Genomic DNA, 20456 nt, shown 5'->3' on the forward strand with positions numbered 1-20456 from the left:
AAGGTCCACAGGATTTAGAATAGAAATCATCTATGTATATGTACGTTATGTACAGATTATAAAAATACTAAATGCCATAAAAATGTTATTGCCAATATTGTAATGAGAAAACTGCCATATGTTGTATTGCACACAAATACTGTTGCATAGAAAGGAGTCTATGCAAATGCACAAGATGCACAGTGTATAAAGATACTGTTGCCAATATGGATAATAAATGGTGTTATTTATCAAAACTGCCACAGCTGTGACAGTAAATGAACTAAGAGACTGTTGGGATTCATCCTGTGGAGAACATGAATGAATACAAAGCCGTGCACAGCGCACACATCAGGGGACCGAGGCCAGTGATTTGCTCAGCATGTGTCCAGTACTGTTCATGGTGCATTTTCGCTCACTGTCAGCGTTGAAGCTGGAGCGCGTTCGTGTTTGCTGGCACAGAATATGTGTGTTTATTTAAAGGTTCCGGTTTGCAGGAGCGCTTACGATGAAAACAACCTCAAGCTGCTTCTTTAAGATAAAACAAACAGAGACGCCGCTGGTGGCTTTTCCCACCCGGTTCCTCCCCCTTCTCTCTCTCTGGGACTCGAACTTGTTTCAGGAAAAAGCGCCTGAACATATTTTCTCTCTCGCTGGCTGGAAGAAACAGGACAGCCGCGTCCGTGCCAAGGAGAAGGCGTACACTTCCTCCGCACATTTCCTCCGCCATCTCCGCTTTCGAGACTCTAAAGTTTTGTGGAATCCTGAACGAGAGGAGTTTCTCGCCTTTTGTCCTCCTCCTCCACCTGGCTGCTTCTTTCTTTGCTGGAAGACGACAGAGAGGACTCCTCCTGCTGAGCCTCTGCAGACATGGACTGGGGAACAGATCTTTGGGTAAGTTTGACAGCTGACGCAGGAGAAGTGAGTCCTCTGGGAGAAGACATTACAGACAGAAATGCCTTCAACATCCCTACAGAGCAGCCTGTCCTGCTCATTGTTGTCCTCGGCACAGTGTGTACACGGGACTGTTGTTTTTCCACGGTGGGCCCGAGTTAAGTAATCTTGAAACAACAGCAGGAGTCTTTCTGCGGAGCCTGCAGCCAGAAGATTTCGCAACTCCTGCTGCATACCTTATCATAAGCAGAGGGCGAAGAAGGGAGCTTTAGAGGTTTTCTGGCTACTTTATCTACTGTAGACCAAAGGTGCACTCCACCATCTTTTCCTTCCTCATTCCTCCTGCCTGCATGCTTGAACCTGAGCTTTGTTTGTGACAAAGCTTCTCAGGAAGTGTGGAGGTTTATGGCAGGTCCTCTTCTGAAGGCTCATTTGTGAGTTCATCTGGTCCGAGTCTCAGCTGTGAATCCCAGTGACAGTCATCAGGCCAGATCACCTCCACACGGCTCACAACACACACACCATGCCGGTACCCTCATCAAAGTAAAGCACAGGACCAGGCCTGCATGGAACTATGATCATTTTCATCATTTTCCCGATCAGGAAATCAGTTGTTTGGTCTACAGAATGTAAGAAACTAGTTAAAAACTGCAACATTAGACAAGATTATGTCCTCTTGTTTCTTTGTTTTGTCCCACCAGCAGTCCAAAAACTAAAGACATCCTGTTTGCTGCCTCATACGACACATAAAGGCAGGAAATCCTCACATGTGAGAGGCTGAAACAAGAGAAAGTTTGGCATTTTTGCCTGTTAAATGATAGGTTGTCAAAACGATTCTCGGATGAATTTTATAATGATCCACTAATGACCAACAGGTCAGTCATGTCAGCTGTGCAGTGATCAGATGAGGAGGGTGTTATGTTATGAATGTTATGTGCGCAGTAGGTGTTTCGGCTCAGAATCTCCAGACTTGAGCTGATTATGATATTTGGTTTGATGGCTGGCAGTGAAGAGTGAATTTGACTTATTTCCCCAAACCCTTCTGTGAGTGTGGTCAAAGTCTGAGTACGTGCCTCTGACGTTATTCCACGGTTGAACACAGACTGGGTGAGGCTGTTGTGTTTAGTGCTGCATTTGTTGAGAAAGAGTTGAAATTCACAATCATTCAGCAGCTGCTGCTCGGGGTGTGTTTGATCTGATAAACGGCGGCTTCGTCACAATTAATTGTGGGAAAAACCAAACCTTTCATAGCCAGAGATGAAGCTCGATTACATCAAAAATAAATCTGTACTAGTACATTAACTAACATTTGTTTTCATCAGCGATTAGTCTCCTGGTTGATAATCAACTGATTGTTTGGTTTATGAATGTAAGACAATGGAGGAAACAACCTCCAAAAACCTCACTGTGTTGTCATATTGCTTGTTTTATCTGAACAACAATCCAAAACATGAATCAGTTTACTGACATTTGAAAGATAAGCAGGAAATACTCGCATTTTAGAAGCTGGAACCAGTTTTGGCATTCCTGCTTGATAAACGACCGAGATTATCAAAGTAGTTGGTTAGTCATCTGTCCTTTTCCTAATCAATTCATCATTCAATTTTTTCAGCAACATGACGAAATCTTTTGATAATGATTAATCTGCAAGTCATTTTTCAAGCATAAATGTCAAACGTTTCCCAGTTCCACCTCAAATGGGCGCGTTTTATGTGTCTCAGTTGAGTGAGACTCTCATTTAACCTCACATCATGCTCCTTCGCAGCCTGAAACTTCATAGTTTTAATGGCTGCACCATACCACTGAAAATATTCGAGATATCTTGTGTATTGGTTTAGACACATTACCCCAGATTCTGCCCGACACATTCATTGTCTTTGGAAACTTTGGGATGTCCAGTTGGGTGGGTTTGAGCTCTGTTTGGCTGCATCATTACAATAACTGACCCACCTGCCGCTCAGGTGAGGTTAGGAGGCTAAAGCTGCTAGCTGTTATTAAATATGATGTTACCCAGGAGCAGCCAGAAGAATCCAAACATAAAGTAAAAGTTATCAAGAGTTTTTGTAAAGATTAGTTTTACCCACTAACTGCCAGGTAAAGCTGTCGCATATCTAACTGAACCAACTGGCAAAGCTAATATTAGCGTGCTAATATATGACCAGTTTAGAGCGTGAAATAAATAAAAGGAATACAGTCGACACATCTGACCTGAGACTTCAAAACGCTCGTATCAAACGTAATTTGATAAGATTTTAGATTGCTTTTATATTAAATTACATTTCACAAAAATAAACACAAAATACTCCAAGTTACAGAAAGTTACACAATAAATTTTTGCTAAATGACTAAGCTAACAGGTTAGCTTGACTCAGGCTTTCTGGCTAAGACATCTCATAAGTTTTAATGGCGCAGCCCAGGTTAAGTAAACCAGTTTGAAACAAGTCTGTCGTCACTAAGAACTTTAGACATGAACTTAGTTTGATGAATAGCTGGAACAACCCAGTTCAGCCCGTTCCACGTGTTTACCAAGTGGAGATTCATCGCATTTGTTGTTACTAAATACTGCATAGCTGGCATTTTCGTAGCTAACTGACAAAGCTAATGTTAGCTTGCTAATAAGTGAAAAGTAAAAGAGGTAATATGGAATATGGTCAACACGTCTGACACCGTACTTGATAAACTGGGATTTAACAATGAGGTAAACTGGGAACAGTTTAAATTAAGTTTCATTAGATAAATCAACATAACTTAAATTACAAAATAATTCCATTAACATTTTGATGAATGATGAGCAGATTTATTCTATTTTCAAAGGTATTTCTCTATCTATGAATGTCAATAAAACAAAGTAGGGCTGCAACCAACATCTGTCATTTATTTTCCATGTTTGGTCTATAATATGTCAGAAAATTGAAAAATATCAATTAGTATCTCCCAAAGCCCAAGATGACGTCTTCAAATGTCCTGTTTTGTCCGCAACCAAATTATATTCGATTTACTGTCATAGAGGAGTGTGTGTGTGTGTGTGTGTGTGTGTGTGTGTGTGTGTGTGTGTGTGTGTGTGTGTGTGTGTGTGTGTGTGTGTGTGTTAATCATTAAACTGATTAATGAATGTTCAAATGCAGATTTGATAGTTGACAGCTAATCAATTAATTGTTGCAATTGTTCCAGATTTAAGACAATGCAACAGGACATCGACACAATGAGACCAAGGAGGTTTTAAGGTCAAACTGTGTGACATTATGGACTCGGTCACATGAAGTCAGTCACATGACCTCATGTGTTTCATCCACTGAAGACCAGACTGAAAGTGAATCTGAATCTGGAAAGTGAATTCCACCCTGAAATGGTATTTTTTGGAAGTTATGCTTGAGGTTGTGACGCTACAGCAGCTTCCTGTTTGCAAATCACTTTCAGTGGAACAGGATGTTTTATTTCTTTTCATTTAAACTTTGCTAAAGTCTTTACCGGCTGAGACATTTAAATTTTAATGGTTTAAACTATCGAATAGTCACTAAGAGCTTCACACAAACTTAGAGATGGATGCACACATAGCTGATGCAACTCAATCCTGCTGTTTTCTAGCTTTGGCTATGATTGAGGTGAGCTAGAATCTGACTTCAGATCAGCCTGAATCAGGAAGCGCACATGCTTCTGTGTTTTGTCCCAGCAGGGGTGGGACTAGTCCGACTGGTTCCAGGGTTTGGAGAGGCCCCTGGGACCGTCAGTCACAGGGCGGAGGTTCGCACTGAGCTAATGATTATCTCATTCCTGAACCCTCTGTGCCTCACTATCAGTATTTCCTCCTCTCTCATAAACATGCAGATGTACGAGAGAGAAGTTGTGCGGCGTCGCAGCAGAAGTGGCAAATGCACGCAGGAATATACCAAAGATTTTTCGCCGTTCTCCTTTCTGGTGCAGGTTTTAAGAGGAACAAAGTTTCTTTCACTCCATCGTCCAATTCTGTTTTCTAATCCTGTTCCTTCCTCCTCCCAGCCCTCTCGTATCCAGGACACTGCTAACTGTGTTACTGTATGATCTCCATTTAGCTCCCCCTCCTCTGAGGACTCAAAATCTATGTCTCTGGCTCCCAGCGACCCTACAGTCTGTCCACACACACACACACACACACACACACACACACACACACACACACACACACACACACACACTCACACTCACACTCACACTCACACACCAAAAGGTGGAGCCTTTCTTTGTATTTCACAAGAGACACAACAACAGCACCGCCCTGTTGCTTTGTGTGTCCCGACTAATGACACCATTCAGTCTCGCAGTGACATTCGTCTTCGGCGACCATTACTGTAGGTCCTGACAGCATGTGGATATAAGCCAGTGGGGGAAGAGAGAACAAATGTTACCTGTCCAACAGGTTTCAGAGTGTGTGTGTGTTTTGAATGCAAGGATGTGTGTAAAGAGAGAGAGGAATGTTGGAAGGAGGGTTTGCTTTTATTTTCTTCACCTTTGTAGTTTTTGTGTGTGTGCGTGAAAATTGAAAGAGGGGAGGATACTGTGTGTGTGTGTGTGTGTGTGTGTGTGTGTGTGTGTGTGTGTGTGTGTGTGTGTGTGTGTGTGTGTGTGTGTGTGTGTGTGTGTGTGTGTGTGTGTGTGTGGAGGGTTATTCTTAGGCTTTCAGTTCCCATTTGTGGCAGATCCAGTCTGATGAAATATGATGCAAATGTAAGCAATCCAATTATAGCTGAAGCATTTAGTGGATGGACAGAACATTAATCAGCAGCTGCTTTAATAATGATTTAATCCTTTCAGTACGTTTTTTAGCAAAAATAGCAAACAATCACTGCTTTCACCTCCAGCTACTTACTCGTCTATGATGGCTAATTGAAAATCTCTGGGTTTGGAGTGTTTGTCAGGCAAATCAGGACGTTTTACGGCGTCACCATGTGCTCTGGGAACTTGGCATTTTTAATTGACGACAACACACTGGTATAATCAAAGAAGAAAGGAATTGTTAAACTAATCATGAATGAAAGTAATCATTAAACAGGGCTGTTCTCAGTGTGTGCTGATGTCAAACTAAAATATTCAATATTTCTGGACATTTGTGCACTTCTTCACAGTCCTTGGGTCAGAGCCTGGATGTCCGGGTGGGGCTGTAATCAATAGAGCTATCACAGTCGAGCTGAAAGGAATAGTTGGATAATCAATTTGTCATCAGTTCATTTCTTGTGGCCAGTTAAGGGCAGCCAAAACAAGTTGTGAACACAATATTGACTGACTGTATCCGCACCCTTTAAGTTGATAAGGTGCAAACAGCCGCATCTTTACACATCCAGCAGTTATGGAGCAACATTATGATTCGTTTTCGGATTCATGTTTCTGTCCTTCAGATGAATTAAAGCCAATTGTCAGAAAACAGTGACCTGTGTTTGAAAAATGAAGCTATGAGAGTGAATGAGAGCAGTAAAGCTATGAGCCGGACACTGAACGATGAGCCGAAAGCCTCTAAAAGAGCTCAGTAAAGCTGAGAGGAGCAGCAGATTCAGGTGATATTTCTCTGTAGATTTATCACCATGAGTGACCACCAGCAAAAATGCTGAATATCAGCAAATGCAGCCTCTCAAATCTTAGGATTTGCTCTTGTTCTGATGTGATAGTGAACTGAACCTGTTTGAGCCTCAGGGTGTTGGTTATTTTTTAACTTTTCTGACGTTTTACAGACAGAAAACATGCAGCCGATCAATCAGTAATGAAAATCATCATTCGTTACAGCCCTACACTCTATATATCTCTGTGTTTTATCAGAAACATTTAATCAGCCGTCTTTATCACAACAGTTCGCTACGGACTCGAACACTCACTTAGTCGTTAACACAATGAAGGAAAATCAGATAAGGTGGAGGCTGAGATATCTGTGCATCTTTTACTGGCAAATGGCAGTACACATAGAGCACCCACGAGTGCGTCACTACACGAGTTCCCCTGTGAATCTGTCAGGCTTGTTCTGCAGCCGGCTTCACTTCCTGTTTCAGAGGCTTTTCGCTTTCAGTCTGGTCTTCAGTGGATGAAACACATGAGGTCATGTGACTGACCTGGAGCGTCCATAATGTCACACAGTTCGACCTTAAAATCTCTGTGGTCTCATTGTGTCCATGTTTACGGTTGATGTCCCGTTGCTCTACGCTTTCCTCTCTTAGGACCAGTATGATCACATCGACAAGCACACGCAGTCAGGCCTCGACCTGCTGGAGCGTTACATAAAGTTCGTGAAGGAGCGGACGGAGATAGAGCAGAACTACGCCAAGCAGCTCAGGTGTGTTTTCTGATTGTTCATTCATATTTATGTGAATGCATCTGTGCCTTTTGTGCATTCATGTATGTTGTGTAATGGAGAGTCACACTGCATCTTGTTCACTAACAGGAGTCTAACAAAGAAATATGCCAAACGAGGGAGCAAAGAAGAGCAAGAATGCAAGTGAGAACAATGAAACGCCCTCTCTGCTCTACGTTTCCCTCGCCTCTCTTATTTTGCATTTAAAAATTATAATTGACTGTTCGCTAAACTCCTTTAGTTGCAGTTGCTTTAAGCCCGTCAGCTCTCCATTCTTGCACAGCACATATAAAGTAACGGTGGCAGATTTACTGCTGAAAATTGACAATAAATTCTGAAACAATAGGTCTTCTATTTCGCAGAGACGTAAACAAAAACAGGCTTCTCGTTTCTATCCGACGACTGTGGATTCTGACGGCTGAAGCGACAATAGCAGCTAGCGCATTGCATTGTTTGTAGCGGAAACCATCCATCGCAGCTCAATTTATGCTCCAGGGTTCTCATTTTCAAAGGGTATGCTTCATTTATACAACAGAGAAGCACTGAGAATGAGGAATCACTGATACATTTGGGAAATGAAGCTCTACTGTATGCAAGTTTGGCTGCAGTTTCTTGGGTGTAAACTTCCCCAAACCAAAATAAAACCAGGCCAGTTGCTCAAAACTCTGACATAGCTGCATCTCTGCTCCCACAGGGCGGATGTTACAGTCTTGAAAAGGTATTTTCCCAAAGAAACCTCCAACCTCACTTGGAGTTAGTTAACTTGAAAACAACACCAGCATATTACTGTAAGCTAGCAAGCTAGTTAGCTAGGCTTGCTAACGTTAGCAACTTACGCAGATAGGCGTAAAGTTTAATCCATTCCTTTCAAGTTTGTGTTTATGGCTTTTGAAAGACTGAATTACACCACCCTGCAAACACGCTTATCAGGAGTGCCCTTCCTACTTACAGCTGCTATGATTGGACAGTTTCTGTTCAGGGGAGGGGTTTAGCGAATGGTCAATTAAATGTCGGTTTCTCCAGCTGTGGTGATCTTCCAAACTGTCTGTCCTCTCCGCTGCAGATTCAGCAATCACGGGTCATTGCAGGAGATCCTGAACGAGCTGAACGATTATGCCGGCCAGCGGGAGCTCATCGCAGAAAACATGATGACCGGCATCTGTGTGGAGCTCACCAAGTACCTTCAGGATCTGAAGCAGGAGCGCAAAACGGTGAGGGAGGGAGGGAGTAGGGGAGGGAGGGAGGCAAGGAGGAACAAGGAAGTTTGGCAGATTGTCGTGATGCAGTGTGTCATCTTAAACCTCTTCCTTCCCCAGCACCTGTCTGATGCCAAGAAGGCCCAGCAGACTTTAGAGAGCAGCTTCAAACACCTAGAAAGCGTGAGTCACATGCTGTTTTTGCTTGTATCTAATTTGGATGACACTCTTGTTATTTAAAGGATTTGTTCACCTAAATTGAAGAGGTATCTTGTCATGCAGAAGCTTTAATGTGCAGGTCCAACATTTCCTTTTTTCCTCCAACAATTTCCTGACGGTTTCCTGGAAACACTAATTACAGGGGAAAACACCCGTACCTGCTCTTAGACTTTCATTTCATTTCAGTATTTTTAATTAATTTGAGTGATCTGAAACTTTATTTTACATATAGGTCGAAACAATTTATATGGTTCTTTCCAAGAAACTCCTCCAGTTTAGAAATGTCTGAGAGTTTTGTTTGTGCTGCTGAAAAAAATTGAACAGCAATATCTTTTCTTTCTTTCTGTGGTAGAAAATAGCTCCAGTGAAAACTGTTCACAGTGAGGTCTGTGGATAATCCACAGCAATGCAGCGACACTGGAAACAGATGTTGCTGCTGAATATTTCAAATTGTGGTACCACTTTCTTCTCTTACTCACGATAGGTTTTATTGAGTTTTCATAAAGATAGGGTACCACTTTCTAATAAAGCACCATCAATTAAATGCAGCTTTTGGGTTGCCAGGTTTTTAAAAAGTCTCTGGCCTGTGAGCTGTTAATACAGTCAATAATGAAGTATGCTGTGTCTCATTCTCCAGTAAGCCATTAATGCTGTGAGGAATATTTAAAGTCATGGACTTTCAATTAGCAGAAGTTAGGAAATCGTCAGTGATTATAAACGCTAGTTGTTACTAAATGGACTTTCGTCCAGATACTCTGCAGCGCCTCTCTGAAAGGTCAGAGGTCAGACAGTCCAGTGAAGTGGTCTACCATAAACACCAGCCAGAGAGATTTCAGTATGATTTATGAACCCGTAATAAAGTCATAAAGTCATTACCCGTAATAAAGTCATTGATTACACCTTATAAAATGGTATTGTAATTGAACGCTTTCAACACCACAAACCAAATTCCACTCACCTCCATTTTTCTGTGGCTGACTGAAAAAATCTCTGAGACAGACACTTCAAAGCCAGGTCACATTAGAATAAACCTGCCTGCATTACCAGAGACCACTGAGTGTAAATGAGAGGATAAATGTAGTGTTTGATGTTATTTGGTTGACAGTCCTCTTGAATTTTCAGTAGCTCTGAAATCTGCGACTCTGACATTGTTAATGCTTCTAAAGCTGTGTTCATTAACATGCATTAAAGTGTGTGTGTGTGTGTGTGTGTGTGTGTGTGTGTGTGTGTGTGCATGCCCTGCAGACTAAGAAGCGCTTCGCCAAGGAGTGGGCGGAGGCTGAAAAAGCCACACAACAAGCAGACAAAACAGAGAATGACCTCAATGCCACCAGACTCGATGTCGAGAAAGTAAACACACACACGAGTTATCATCAGAAACTGCAACGGAGCACGGGGTTTTTTCACCTCTGCTTTTTAAGATGTTTGCAGGCACAATCCTTGAACTGCCCTTGTGTGTCTCCCTCTGTGGCTGCTTTTGCCTCCCATCCCTCCCTCCACTTCCTCCCTGCATCTGTCCCTGCATTTCTCCCACTTTGCATTTTGTTTTGCATCTCCTCACTTCTCCCCCTCCCCGCGCTCCTTTCATCTTCCCCTCCCTTCCTCTTCTGCCGTTCCACCTGTCGTTTGCTCTGAAGGCCAAGCAGCATGCCCATGCCCGCACACACACAGCGGAGGAGTGCAGGAACGACTACGCAGCACAGCTCCAGAAGTACAACAAGGAACAGAACTACTTCTACTACACAGAGATACCGCAGATCTTCAACGTGAGAGACGGCGCACGTAAACACACACATGCACGATGCAGTACATCACCTGCTGAAGTGACGTAAAGCCAGAATCGCCGGTGATTTCACATGCATTTGAATGTGAATCAACACAGACTGTGTGAATGTGATATGAGCTTGCAGTTGTGTGTGTGTGTGTGCGCCGAACAGAAAATGCAGGACATGGATGAGCGGAGGATTCGACGGTTGGCGGAGGGCTACTGTCAGTTTTCAGACATCGAGATGAAGGTGCTGCCCATCATCTCCAGGTGTCTAGAGGAAATCTCTGCAGCAGGGCGGAAAATTGATGAGAAACAGGTAAATGTTACATCTTTGTGTGATGTGTGTGCTGTGATTGGTGGAGCAGTGAAGGCTGCACAAAGTCACTGCGCCCGGACAAGAAATAGTCCCGCAAAAACCCTGATTTTGTTTGCTAGCTGTTTCCCCCTGTTTCTAGTCTTAATGCTAAGCTAAGCCAGTCACCTGCTGGCTGTAGCTTCATTCGAGGGTGGAAACAGCACATTTGATGAAGCCATTAAAACATAAACATCTTTCAGAATTTGAAAAGCCTGCAGTACACGCGATGATAACAGATTGCTATACAGCGTCATGAAGTATGCTGATTACCAAGTTCATTAGTTTTACTACAACACTCCTGTGATTATTGATTTATCTCCATGGTCATTTTTGATGTATAGGTATACATTTTCTTCTAGCTGGAAAATTTTCTGCTCAGTACATCTCTTTAGACATTTTATGTTTGTGTTAAAAAAAGAAACATCTGAGTGAGAGTCTGTTTGTCTCCCTGCAGGACTCAATACTGTTCATAGAGCAACACAAGTCTGGTTTTGAGCGACCGGCAGATCTGGAGTTTGAAGACTACAGCCAAGGAATCAAACCAGCAACCTCTGACTCTAGCCTCAACCCACCTAAAGTGCGCGCCAAGCTCTGGCCTTTCAGCAAGAAGCACAAGGTGAATTTGCACACATTAGATGTTCTTCTCTCGGAGGACAGGATGCCTCTCCCCTCTCTGCCTCGCCTGCTTCTGCTGGTGACAACCTGAAATTCCTCTCTGTCCTGTTCTTCACATGTGGCTCTACTAACCCAGACTAACAACTTGTTATCAAGATAAAATAATCTGTCATTTCTAATCTATATAATCATATATCCTGGTTCTCTAGGTGCAGTGGACAGGGTTCATTTGGTGGTCTTTCTTGAAACACTGCATGCTCTTATTTTGAAATACAGGCAACATAAGTAGAGACTGGAAACATAATAAGCACCCATATAATTGGGTCGTGATCAGAGAGTGCTTCACTGTTCTAATTTGAAGCCTAAACCAAATACTAATTATGAAATTTAATTCACTCTAAAGCCACAGATACAATTGATTGATGTGAATTAAGAAATCTGATTCAAATGGTTTGCAGAGAATTTATGAACTCACTCCAACTTACATTTGTTTGCATGATGCAAGTTCATTTAATGCATTTTTAAGTCAGCACATTTAGTCCATGCTCCCCAAAAGTCTTATTTTGTACAGAGCCGCCACATTTCAGCGTAATGTCCTCATTAGTAATATCTGAGTGAAGACCTTCTTTGTCACATGCTGAATATTCTGAAGATTTAATGTCAAAAAGTCATAGTTGTAGGGTTAGTTAGGGTTAGTTTTGCAGTCTGCAGGTGGCTTTATTCTTCATATATATATCAGGATGTGGCCCCACCACCAGCACTGCTTTGTGCCTTTGAATGACAAATTTCCTTAATTAAGTGCCATGTTTTCTGTTGGTCAGATCCACTATATTTCATTTAGTTAATCTATTTTTGCTGGAACAGATTTAGATTTTGTTTCTTTTTTAAATGCACATTATTTTACTGTATATCATGAATTGGTACAGGAAACTCTTAAGTGTTAGAATTAAATTGTGATAATTACACCAGCAGATTGTGATCAACAAATCCCGTGAAAAGACCCAAACCGTGGGGACTATTTCCACTTGAACATGAACTTAATGTCCAGGTTCATTGCACAACAGAAACAACAGCAACATGATATATTTTCATATTTTTTGGACAACAATGGAGGTCTCAGCCTCAGGGGAATAAGATATATCTCACTTTATTGGTAGGATTTGTTGACCTTAACTAGACATATCTGTCGTTTTCATGTCGGATAGTAACATGTCATTTCTAAGGAAAGGCGTCCTGTTACAGCTTACTGCTGATAAACCTGTACTTTTGCAGTTTGACGTCTTGAAAATATATTTCAAGACAGCTCAAGTCAAATCTATTCATGAATACATCCACAAACGTCCTCTTATCTTGCCCCTGTTGACCACTGAAGAAGTGCATAATGACGCTCATGTGATGGTGAAACAAGGCCTTAAAACAAACACATGCATGAAACTCGGCAGGCATTCCACTCATGTCTTACCCCACCACCCTGCTGCCCTCAGGGGCCAATTCTAATTCCTGTCTGCTGCACAGACTTGCCCCAAAAAACACCCCTCGCTCTCTCCTTAACTCTTCATGCACTTTACTGCAGACATGGCTGCATCTGTTTGACTCACTCTCCTCTCTTTTTCTCTTCTTCTCCTCTCATTAATAGTGTAATTTTCTTCCTCCCTTGCTCCTGTTCCTCCACCTTTTTCTCCCCCTCCCTCCTCAGTTTGCCCCTCCATCTTTCTCTCCTCCTTCCCCTTTCCCACCCGGCAGCCACCCCCTCCCCCTCGCCCTCCCCCTCTCCAAGCTGCAGCACTCCCCTCTCTCTCTATGCCTGAGAGAGTTCAATCGCTCTGTCAAACCCAGGATTTCCACCTTAAAGATATTACACAAACTGCACTCGGTGAGTGACAGCGTCTTCTCGGGTCCGATCCCCGTCCTCCCCCGCTGTCATGTTCTGCGAACCCCCCCCCCCCCCCCCCCCATGTTTATGTCTCTTTGATGCTGTTCATTTAAATAAGCTGTTATACTTGGACCTTCGTCCTCTGTCCCTGTGCTTGTGTGAAAACAGTCACTGTGTTTGTTAATGTGAAAGTGTGTTTGCTGCACACCTGTCTCACAATGAGTGTCCCTTTCTCTGTGTCTAGATATCACATGCCGAAAAGCACATGGTAACACTAACTATGGTAAAATAGAGGGTAGACTTTGAAGGTGCTTAAATGAAATTAAATTCTGGTGCTGGACTCTTTTCATATACTGTATAAGGAGTAACTCCACTCTGGATCGTGCTGCACTGACCTCTGTGGGTAAAACGGTTTAGAGGCCTGGTCACACCAGAAAGCGACGATCTGAAATTCATTCACGTCTTTGAGAAAGTGATACTCACGATGCAGGGCTAGCTGGTGAACCACTGTAGCTGCTGAGCTAACAGCTAGCACGTTAGCCAGCAGGGAACATGTCAGCATTAGGTGGTCACAGCTCTTTCTCTGTTTTATCTGTATTTTTCTGGATAAAACAGAAATGTTCTCAGGATTGTACATTTCATTCAATAAAGACTTATTGAAGTGGGAAAAAAAGCTTGTGTCCGTTAACTAGCATGAACTAGCTAGTTAGCAAGCTAATTAGCGCAGTCTTGCTCCTGTTCTCTTTTAAACCATAACCTTTCACCTCAGTACATATTTGTGCCATCGACTCCTGTTTCCTTTTTTCTGCAAACCGCTGCTCTTTTGTGGAGTATTTCACTCTGTGACAGAGGAGGTTGAAGAAAAGTGGATGGAGCAACAGAGCTAGCAATTAAGCTACGATAGCTTTGCTAATTTTGGCCTTTTAAAGTTAAAGTTTTAAAGATGGCGATTGGTCAGCTCTGCAAATTTGTGTGTCAAAGTTCACTAAAGCTGAACTTGTGAATTGACTTCACCATGATGAGCGAATCCACTGATTGCACCAATTCCACTAAACTGAGGCAATTGTGCTGCAACGTTTCACAGTTTAAACGCAGGTGTGACCAGGCTTTGTGTGACCTCACCTGTAATCGCCGCTGGGTGTGGTCAGGTGCAAGCCTATTTTCCTGGGTGCAGTTGCTCTTTAATTTACAAAATGCAATTTTCTCATGGGACAGGGCTCTGCAGTTCTGTTCAGGGAACATTAGTAACTTTCTCTACAGACTAAACACCACAGAGCCAAGTTATTCTGTGATGCCATACAACATCAGTACGACTCTGATTTTGAAAATGTGCACAATGCCCATACATGTATTTAATTTGACAGCGGAGCCATGACCATCCAGACTAGAAAACAACTCCACAATGTCATCATGTCTAGTACCTGATATCTTTTTAGCATAAACTTAAAGGGTCAGTTCGGCCAAAGTACAAAAATATTTAAAAAAGTCTATAAAAATAATTTCTTCCAGTGGCACCCAGCCATGCAAATAGTTTCGGGTTTTCGATACTGCAGTGGAGGAGAATATAAGTTAAAACATGCATTTAACAAAATTCATTTCCTTTCTATAATTCATTGCCCTTATTCTGGTGATGTGGTCTTAAATATCTCATGTAGTTGTCAACGACAGACTCCTCTATAAAACACAGAGAATCTAAATCAGTTAGATTTTTTCTTAAATTTCATCTTGCATTGATTATCATCCAAATCTCTTTTTATAAACAAAATGTAAGTTTGCATGGCATCACAGGAGAAAGATTATTACTTGTCCCACAGCTCCACAGATGAAATTCAGAGGTGTTCTCTGGGGATGTGATAAGGTTGGCAGTCATTCTGCTCACTGTCTCTGTCTCTGTTTTCCCATCATACCTTGGACGGGGTTTGTTTCTTTTGAAACCTGATAATTATGCGGCTCTCTATTTGAGGTCTCTCTGAATACCATCCAGTATTTAGCTGTCAGTCTGTGCGTAGACATCTAATTAACAGCGGGGCGGAGATAGAGACAGGGAGGTGTGACATCTGGTGGTGAGCGCTGATTAGGTTATTGTGTACATGATTCTTGGGATGCTTACTGTGTTGGTGTGCGTTTTTGTGGTGTGTGTGTGTGTGCGTGTGTGTGTGTGTAGCCGCCTGCTGCAGAAGATTTCTCTCACCTTCCTCCGGAGCAGAGGAAGAAGAGGCTGCAGGCGAAGATTGATGAAATCACTAAAGATCTGCAGAAGGCGCAAGACCAAAGGTGATGACATCAGCAGCAGCATCACGAGCATCTCCGAGTCCTGAAAACACAGACTTCATCACTCATTATCACAACATGCTGCTGAGTTTCAGCTCATGATGTTCTCTGTGATCCTCTGGGGCGGCAGAGATGTGGCGGTACCCCTCATTTGACCTGATTAGCCATAATTGATCCAAAAGGATGTTCTTTCTGTATTTGGCTTTGATCTGTTTGATTTTCATCCATGGACACCCAGTTAGTTCAGAGAGAGCTGAAGGACAGAGGCGGGCAGGTTCAAGCTTTCAATTTTACTTTAAAACCATCAAACTGCAGCAACACCGCTGTGCCTTTTAAAGCACCTCTGCAATTGTGCAGGATTGTCCTAAAAAGTAATATATTGGCTCATATAAAAGACCCTGCCTTCTGCCTGTTTGTTCTTATTTTCCTCTTATTTTGCTGTGTTCTTGAGTTTCTGGGCTGCAACCTTTGGGCAATTCATTGTGAAGCCCCCCCAGCCAATGACAGCACGAGGTGAGGTCAGGATCTTAGCGAGTGGAAGCTAATGGTGCATACAGCGCTGAAACTCCTGCGTAGTCCACCTTTAAGTATCAGTATATCTTCTGGTTAATTAGCTCAGCCTGAATTAATTGGAAATCCTTGAAACTGCAGAGGGGAGAAACATCCCTCAAAGCCCCTGAAGTATTTCTCTTAATATGATGAATATCTATAACTAAATCAGCAGCAAGTGAAGTACAAGTAGAAGAAATCCTTAATTATCTTTTATAAGCGTTCAACACGGAACTAATCAGCTCCATCAGGACCGTGTTGGTGGTGACGAGGAAGCAGTCCGATCACTGTGATCTGCTCTGTGATAAAAGAGCACAGACTCTTTCCACAGTGGAAGCTGTTTCAGGTTTATTGCAAAATCCTTGATAGTCTTGTTTTTTTTGTGTGTGTGCAACAGACAAGATGCTTTTTGAAAGGATCAAGACTGAATGAATCACATTGTTCTTTAGATGACAGCCATGTCAAAGCGTTAGCTGGCCTCAGAGGCGACATGATCAGAGTTGTTGACATGCTTCTGTACTTCTGGTCTGAGGCTGTTTTTCATGGTTTGAGCTTAGTTTCAGCTGAGGGAAATTGTAATGCTGCTGCATACAGTGATGTTGTGGACAATAGCGTGCTGCTAACATGTCAGTACCCCTTCGCACGAAGCCAAGTCTGTTCAGTTTTCCCAGTTTGGTGTGGAAGAGCCTCACTGGTCTGCCCAGAGCCTTGACCTCAATCCATCCACCACCTTCCTTAATGACCGCTGGCTTTCCTGAACACTAACACTTCCCTCCCTCCCTCTGTCTGACCTCAGTGAAGCACTGGAGAAGATGAAGGGTGTGTACGAGCAGAATCCACAGATGGGAGACCCCTCCAGCCTGGAGCCTCAGATCACAGAAACTGCCCAGAACATCGGCCGTCTCAGGGGGGAGCTCGCCAAATATGAGGTTATCACACACGCATGTTAATACTGTGTGCATGACAGATCAGAGTACAGTATTTGTGTGAGCCTAACATCTGCTGCTGGTTGGTTACAGACGTGGCTGTCAGAGGCAGTGGGAGGAGAGGAGTCTTCCAACGCCATCAACAATAACACTCAGCATGGGTAAGACCTGGGTTTGAAGTTTGGGAAACAGGCTTACTCGTAAATGAGGTGATGATTCGACACCAACTCACACGAGCCCGAGCTGGCACGGAAACCTTTAAGCCAGCGTGTTCTGAGGTCAGCGCAGCAATCTGATTGGTGCGTGAGCCTGCCGAACTCGCGTCGAACCGTGACTTCTGTGCAGCGTTACATTCCTAGAGAGTGGTATCAATCTTCTCATCTAACTCTTGGCAAGAAAGCAGATGAAGTTATTTCCCAGTATGAGAACATGTGAAGCATGTTGAGTACATGAAGGAATTTACATGTGTTTTTTCTTGGATGTGTGTATTTTCAGTGTCGTAGCAGCTGACCAGTCCCAGAACATCTACACCGAGTTTGAAGACGAGTTTGACGATATAGAGACTCCTATTGGCCAGTGCACGGCTCTGTACACCTTTGAAGGTACTTTGGAGCTTTCTTACGCACCTCAGGTCGGCTTAGTGGAAGTTATGTGTGCTTTGTGATGTGCGAGTTGATGCTGCAACATGCAGTTTCCCTCAGGGGATCAGTAAAGTGTTCTATCTATCTATCCGTCTTATACTCCTTCATAAATAGATTTTACTCGTGTGTGTTTGTCTGCAGGCAACAGTGAGGGCACCATTTCCATTACAGAGGGAGAGCTGCTGAGTGTAATGGAGGAGGATAAAGGAGATGGATGGATGAGAGTCCTTAAAGGCAGCGGAGAAGAGGGCTATATACCTTCATCCTATGTCAAACTTAGCCCGTAACACACACACACACACACACGCACACACACTCAGAGCTTGTGATGGAAAGTTAAGAGCCAAAGGTGAACACAAAGTCATCCATGATAATTGGAGCTGTCCTCTGCATCTTTCATCTCAGCCAGTGACGTGTTCAGTGAGATGAAAGCGGGCGATTATGAAGCCTGTTATCGAGGCTGATAGCGATATCACACACTCCCTGTCTGCTGGCTGCAGCAGGAGAGGCTCTGTGAACACACACCGCCAGCCCCGTCTGATCTTTACAGATTCAAGCTCTTTTAAAAGCAAACTTTTGAATGTATACCTGAACTCTGTCGCTGTGAGCGGTGACGAGCCATGTAACGTATTCAGCATCATAGTAGCCCGACGCTACACTTCTTTATGGCGATATATCCATCCACTTGACTTTCCCGCTGCCATTTCTAATAACCTGCTGATCTTTTTCTTTTTGTAACACCGGCTGTCTGCTAAAACCTCTTTCCTGATAGGATAATGTGATTTTTTTTTTGTTTTGTTTTATCATAGTGATGTGATGTTTTATAACTTATAACTGGATGAAAACCACTACTCTGTAGGGAGTGTACAAAATATATATTCACTAAAGATAAGATCATTTTGTATGTCTGTTTTGAACCATATGAGCATTAAATCGTTGGGTTACTGCAGTCGTTCCTCCCGTTCATCCTCGGCCTGAGGACATCCCATCCTAACATGCCTCTCATGTAAGTGATGGGGACAAAAAAATTAAATTAATATGAGGCTTCAGCAGTCTGAGTTAGACTAATTACATGGTTATCTGCCAGATTTTCAGTTTTTTCCATACAAAAAATCCTTTTTTGTGTTACTATTCTGCCATTACAACTCAGCAGGAAAACACTGTCTGGGGGAAAAGAGGAATTTCAAACTAACTTGATGTGAGTTATCAGTCTGCTGGAGCCTCATATTAGTTTAAAGTGCATTTTTACACAGCAGACGGGCTCTGGAGTTTGTCCCCATCACTTACTTTGGAAGCACTTGATGAAGGGATCTTTTCATGGCTAGTATGAACAGGCTTTGTGAGCCGAACCTTGAAACTCTACGATGCAACCCCGATTCCAAAAAGGTTTGGATGCTGTGGAAAACAAAAGCAGACTGAAGGCAGCCGTTTACAAACTGTGTTCAGTGATGAAGTGATCCTGAGCTCATGTGTTAATCTTCTTTATACAGTCATGAGTTCGCTCCATCCTCTATGAACGACTGAGTTTTTCCAGGACGCCCCTTTCATAGCCAATCATGATCCTCTCACCTGTTACCAAAGAGCCTGTTTACCTGTGGAACGTTCAAACAGGTGTTTTCTTTAGTTGCTCCTGTCCAAACTAGTTTAAAACATGTTGCTGCATCAAAGTCAGAATAAGCAGATATTTACAAAATCAATGAAGCTGATGAGGCCAAACATTAAACTATTGTCTTTGGACTGTTTTCAGTTGAGTGTGTGTCAAAAAGGATTAACAAGTGATCACATTAGGTTTCATTTTTGTGTCCAAACTCTTTTGGAATCGAGGTTGTTTATGATTGTATGTCTACTACGAGGAAGCTTTGCAATGTTTCTGTGAATTTAAAGACTCGATGAGTAAAAAACAAAGGAAGAGGCAGAAAAGCAACAATGATCAAAGCTCAATCTAAAGTAAAAATACAGCATTTACCCTGCTGCACTGTAATTCCTGGCACAAATATTTGGTGAACTGTGCATATTTTAGGTTGCAGCTTCAGAGATAACAAGCAGTTTTTAGTCATCTTCACTTTTTGAATTTCAAAACTGGTCACAGCTCTGCTCATCAACTGGGTCTTCTTGGATGGGTTTTATGTCTTTCCTGCATGTTACTGGTTTGGTTTGGTTTAAGCACCTCCTGCAGACCTCTGAATCTCACCCTTACTTGTCCTTCTAACATGCTCTGAAACATTTTGTTTTAAAAACCTGAGATCCAGATGACCAGTTTGGCCAGATTTTAAAAGAACTAATGATACCAGGATTAATTTCATTTTTTAGATCCAGCTCCTCCCTGGATCACTGCCAAGAGTGATGGACAGTAAAAGAAATGTTTCAGCACTTTGAAAATCTGCTAAGAGTGTTTAAATATCCACTCCAGACATATAAAATTATAATGTGTTTTTTCCACTCCTCCTCTTCCCTCATTGAAAAATCCAGAATCTGTGAATCTAATGAAACGCTCATTTTCAGTGAAGGTGCACTTGAGGTGTTTCCACATCACGATGGTTTGTTCACGTCTTCCAGCACAGAGAAACTTTCCTCATTCAGCAGATACGTTAGAAAACGGCCCTCTGGTGTCAAACTCTGCACGGCGACGCTCAAACATCCGAGAGAACGAACAATAAGCAGAACACATTTTGGAAAATCTCTCTCTTTCTGAGCTGTGTGAGGTTTACCATCTCTCTCTCTACCACACTGTCCTGCACTAGTAGATGTTTTCTCAACATTTAAGGGGTATTATTACTGTGTGATGCATTTTTAAAGAGAAAATGTACTGACATATATCGTTTGATTCATAAAGTGAAAGGAAAAGGCACCGCTTGTGTTC

General features: G+C 42.6%; 1 protein-coding gene across 2 annotated transcripts; it reads left to right on the forward strand.

The window, feature by feature from the left end:
* The first annotated feature begins 624 nt into the window (after window positions 1-624).
* LOC139341701 (cdc42-interacting protein 4 homolog) lies at window positions 625-20443 on the forward strand. 2 transcript variants are annotated; one of them, XM_070978346.1, is made up of 15 exons: window positions 719-873; window positions 7050-7165; window positions 7274-7327; window positions 8247-8394; window positions 8500-8562; window positions 9844-9948; window positions 10236-10364; window positions 10536-10682; window positions 11176-11337; window positions 13454-13477; window positions 15374-15483; window positions 16826-16958; window positions 17049-17116; window positions 17451-17557; window positions 17738-20443. In XM_070978346.1, exons 1-15 carry the CDS (start codon window positions 850-852, stop codon window positions 17881-17883), a joined length of 1536 nt encoding a protein of 511 aa, XP_070834447.1. In that variant the 5' UTR covers window positions 719-849; the 3' UTR covers window positions 17884-20443. The 2 variants fall into 2 exon arrangements, with proteins under 2 accessions (XP_070834455.1, XP_070834447.1); XM_070978354.1 differs by lacking the exon at window positions 13454-13477 and having other exon boundaries at window positions 625-873.
* The last annotated feature ends 13 nt before the right edge of the window (window positions 20444-20456 follow it).

This window comes from Chaetodon trifascialis, chromosome 2 (genome assembly GCF_039877785.1).
Source record: "Chaetodon trifascialis isolate fChaTrf1 chromosome 2, fChaTrf1.hap1, whole genome shotgun sequence".
In the NCBI taxonomy this organism is placed as follows: domain Eukaryota; kingdom Metazoa; phylum Chordata; class Actinopteri; order Chaetodontiformes; family Chaetodontidae; genus Chaetodon; species Chaetodon trifascialis.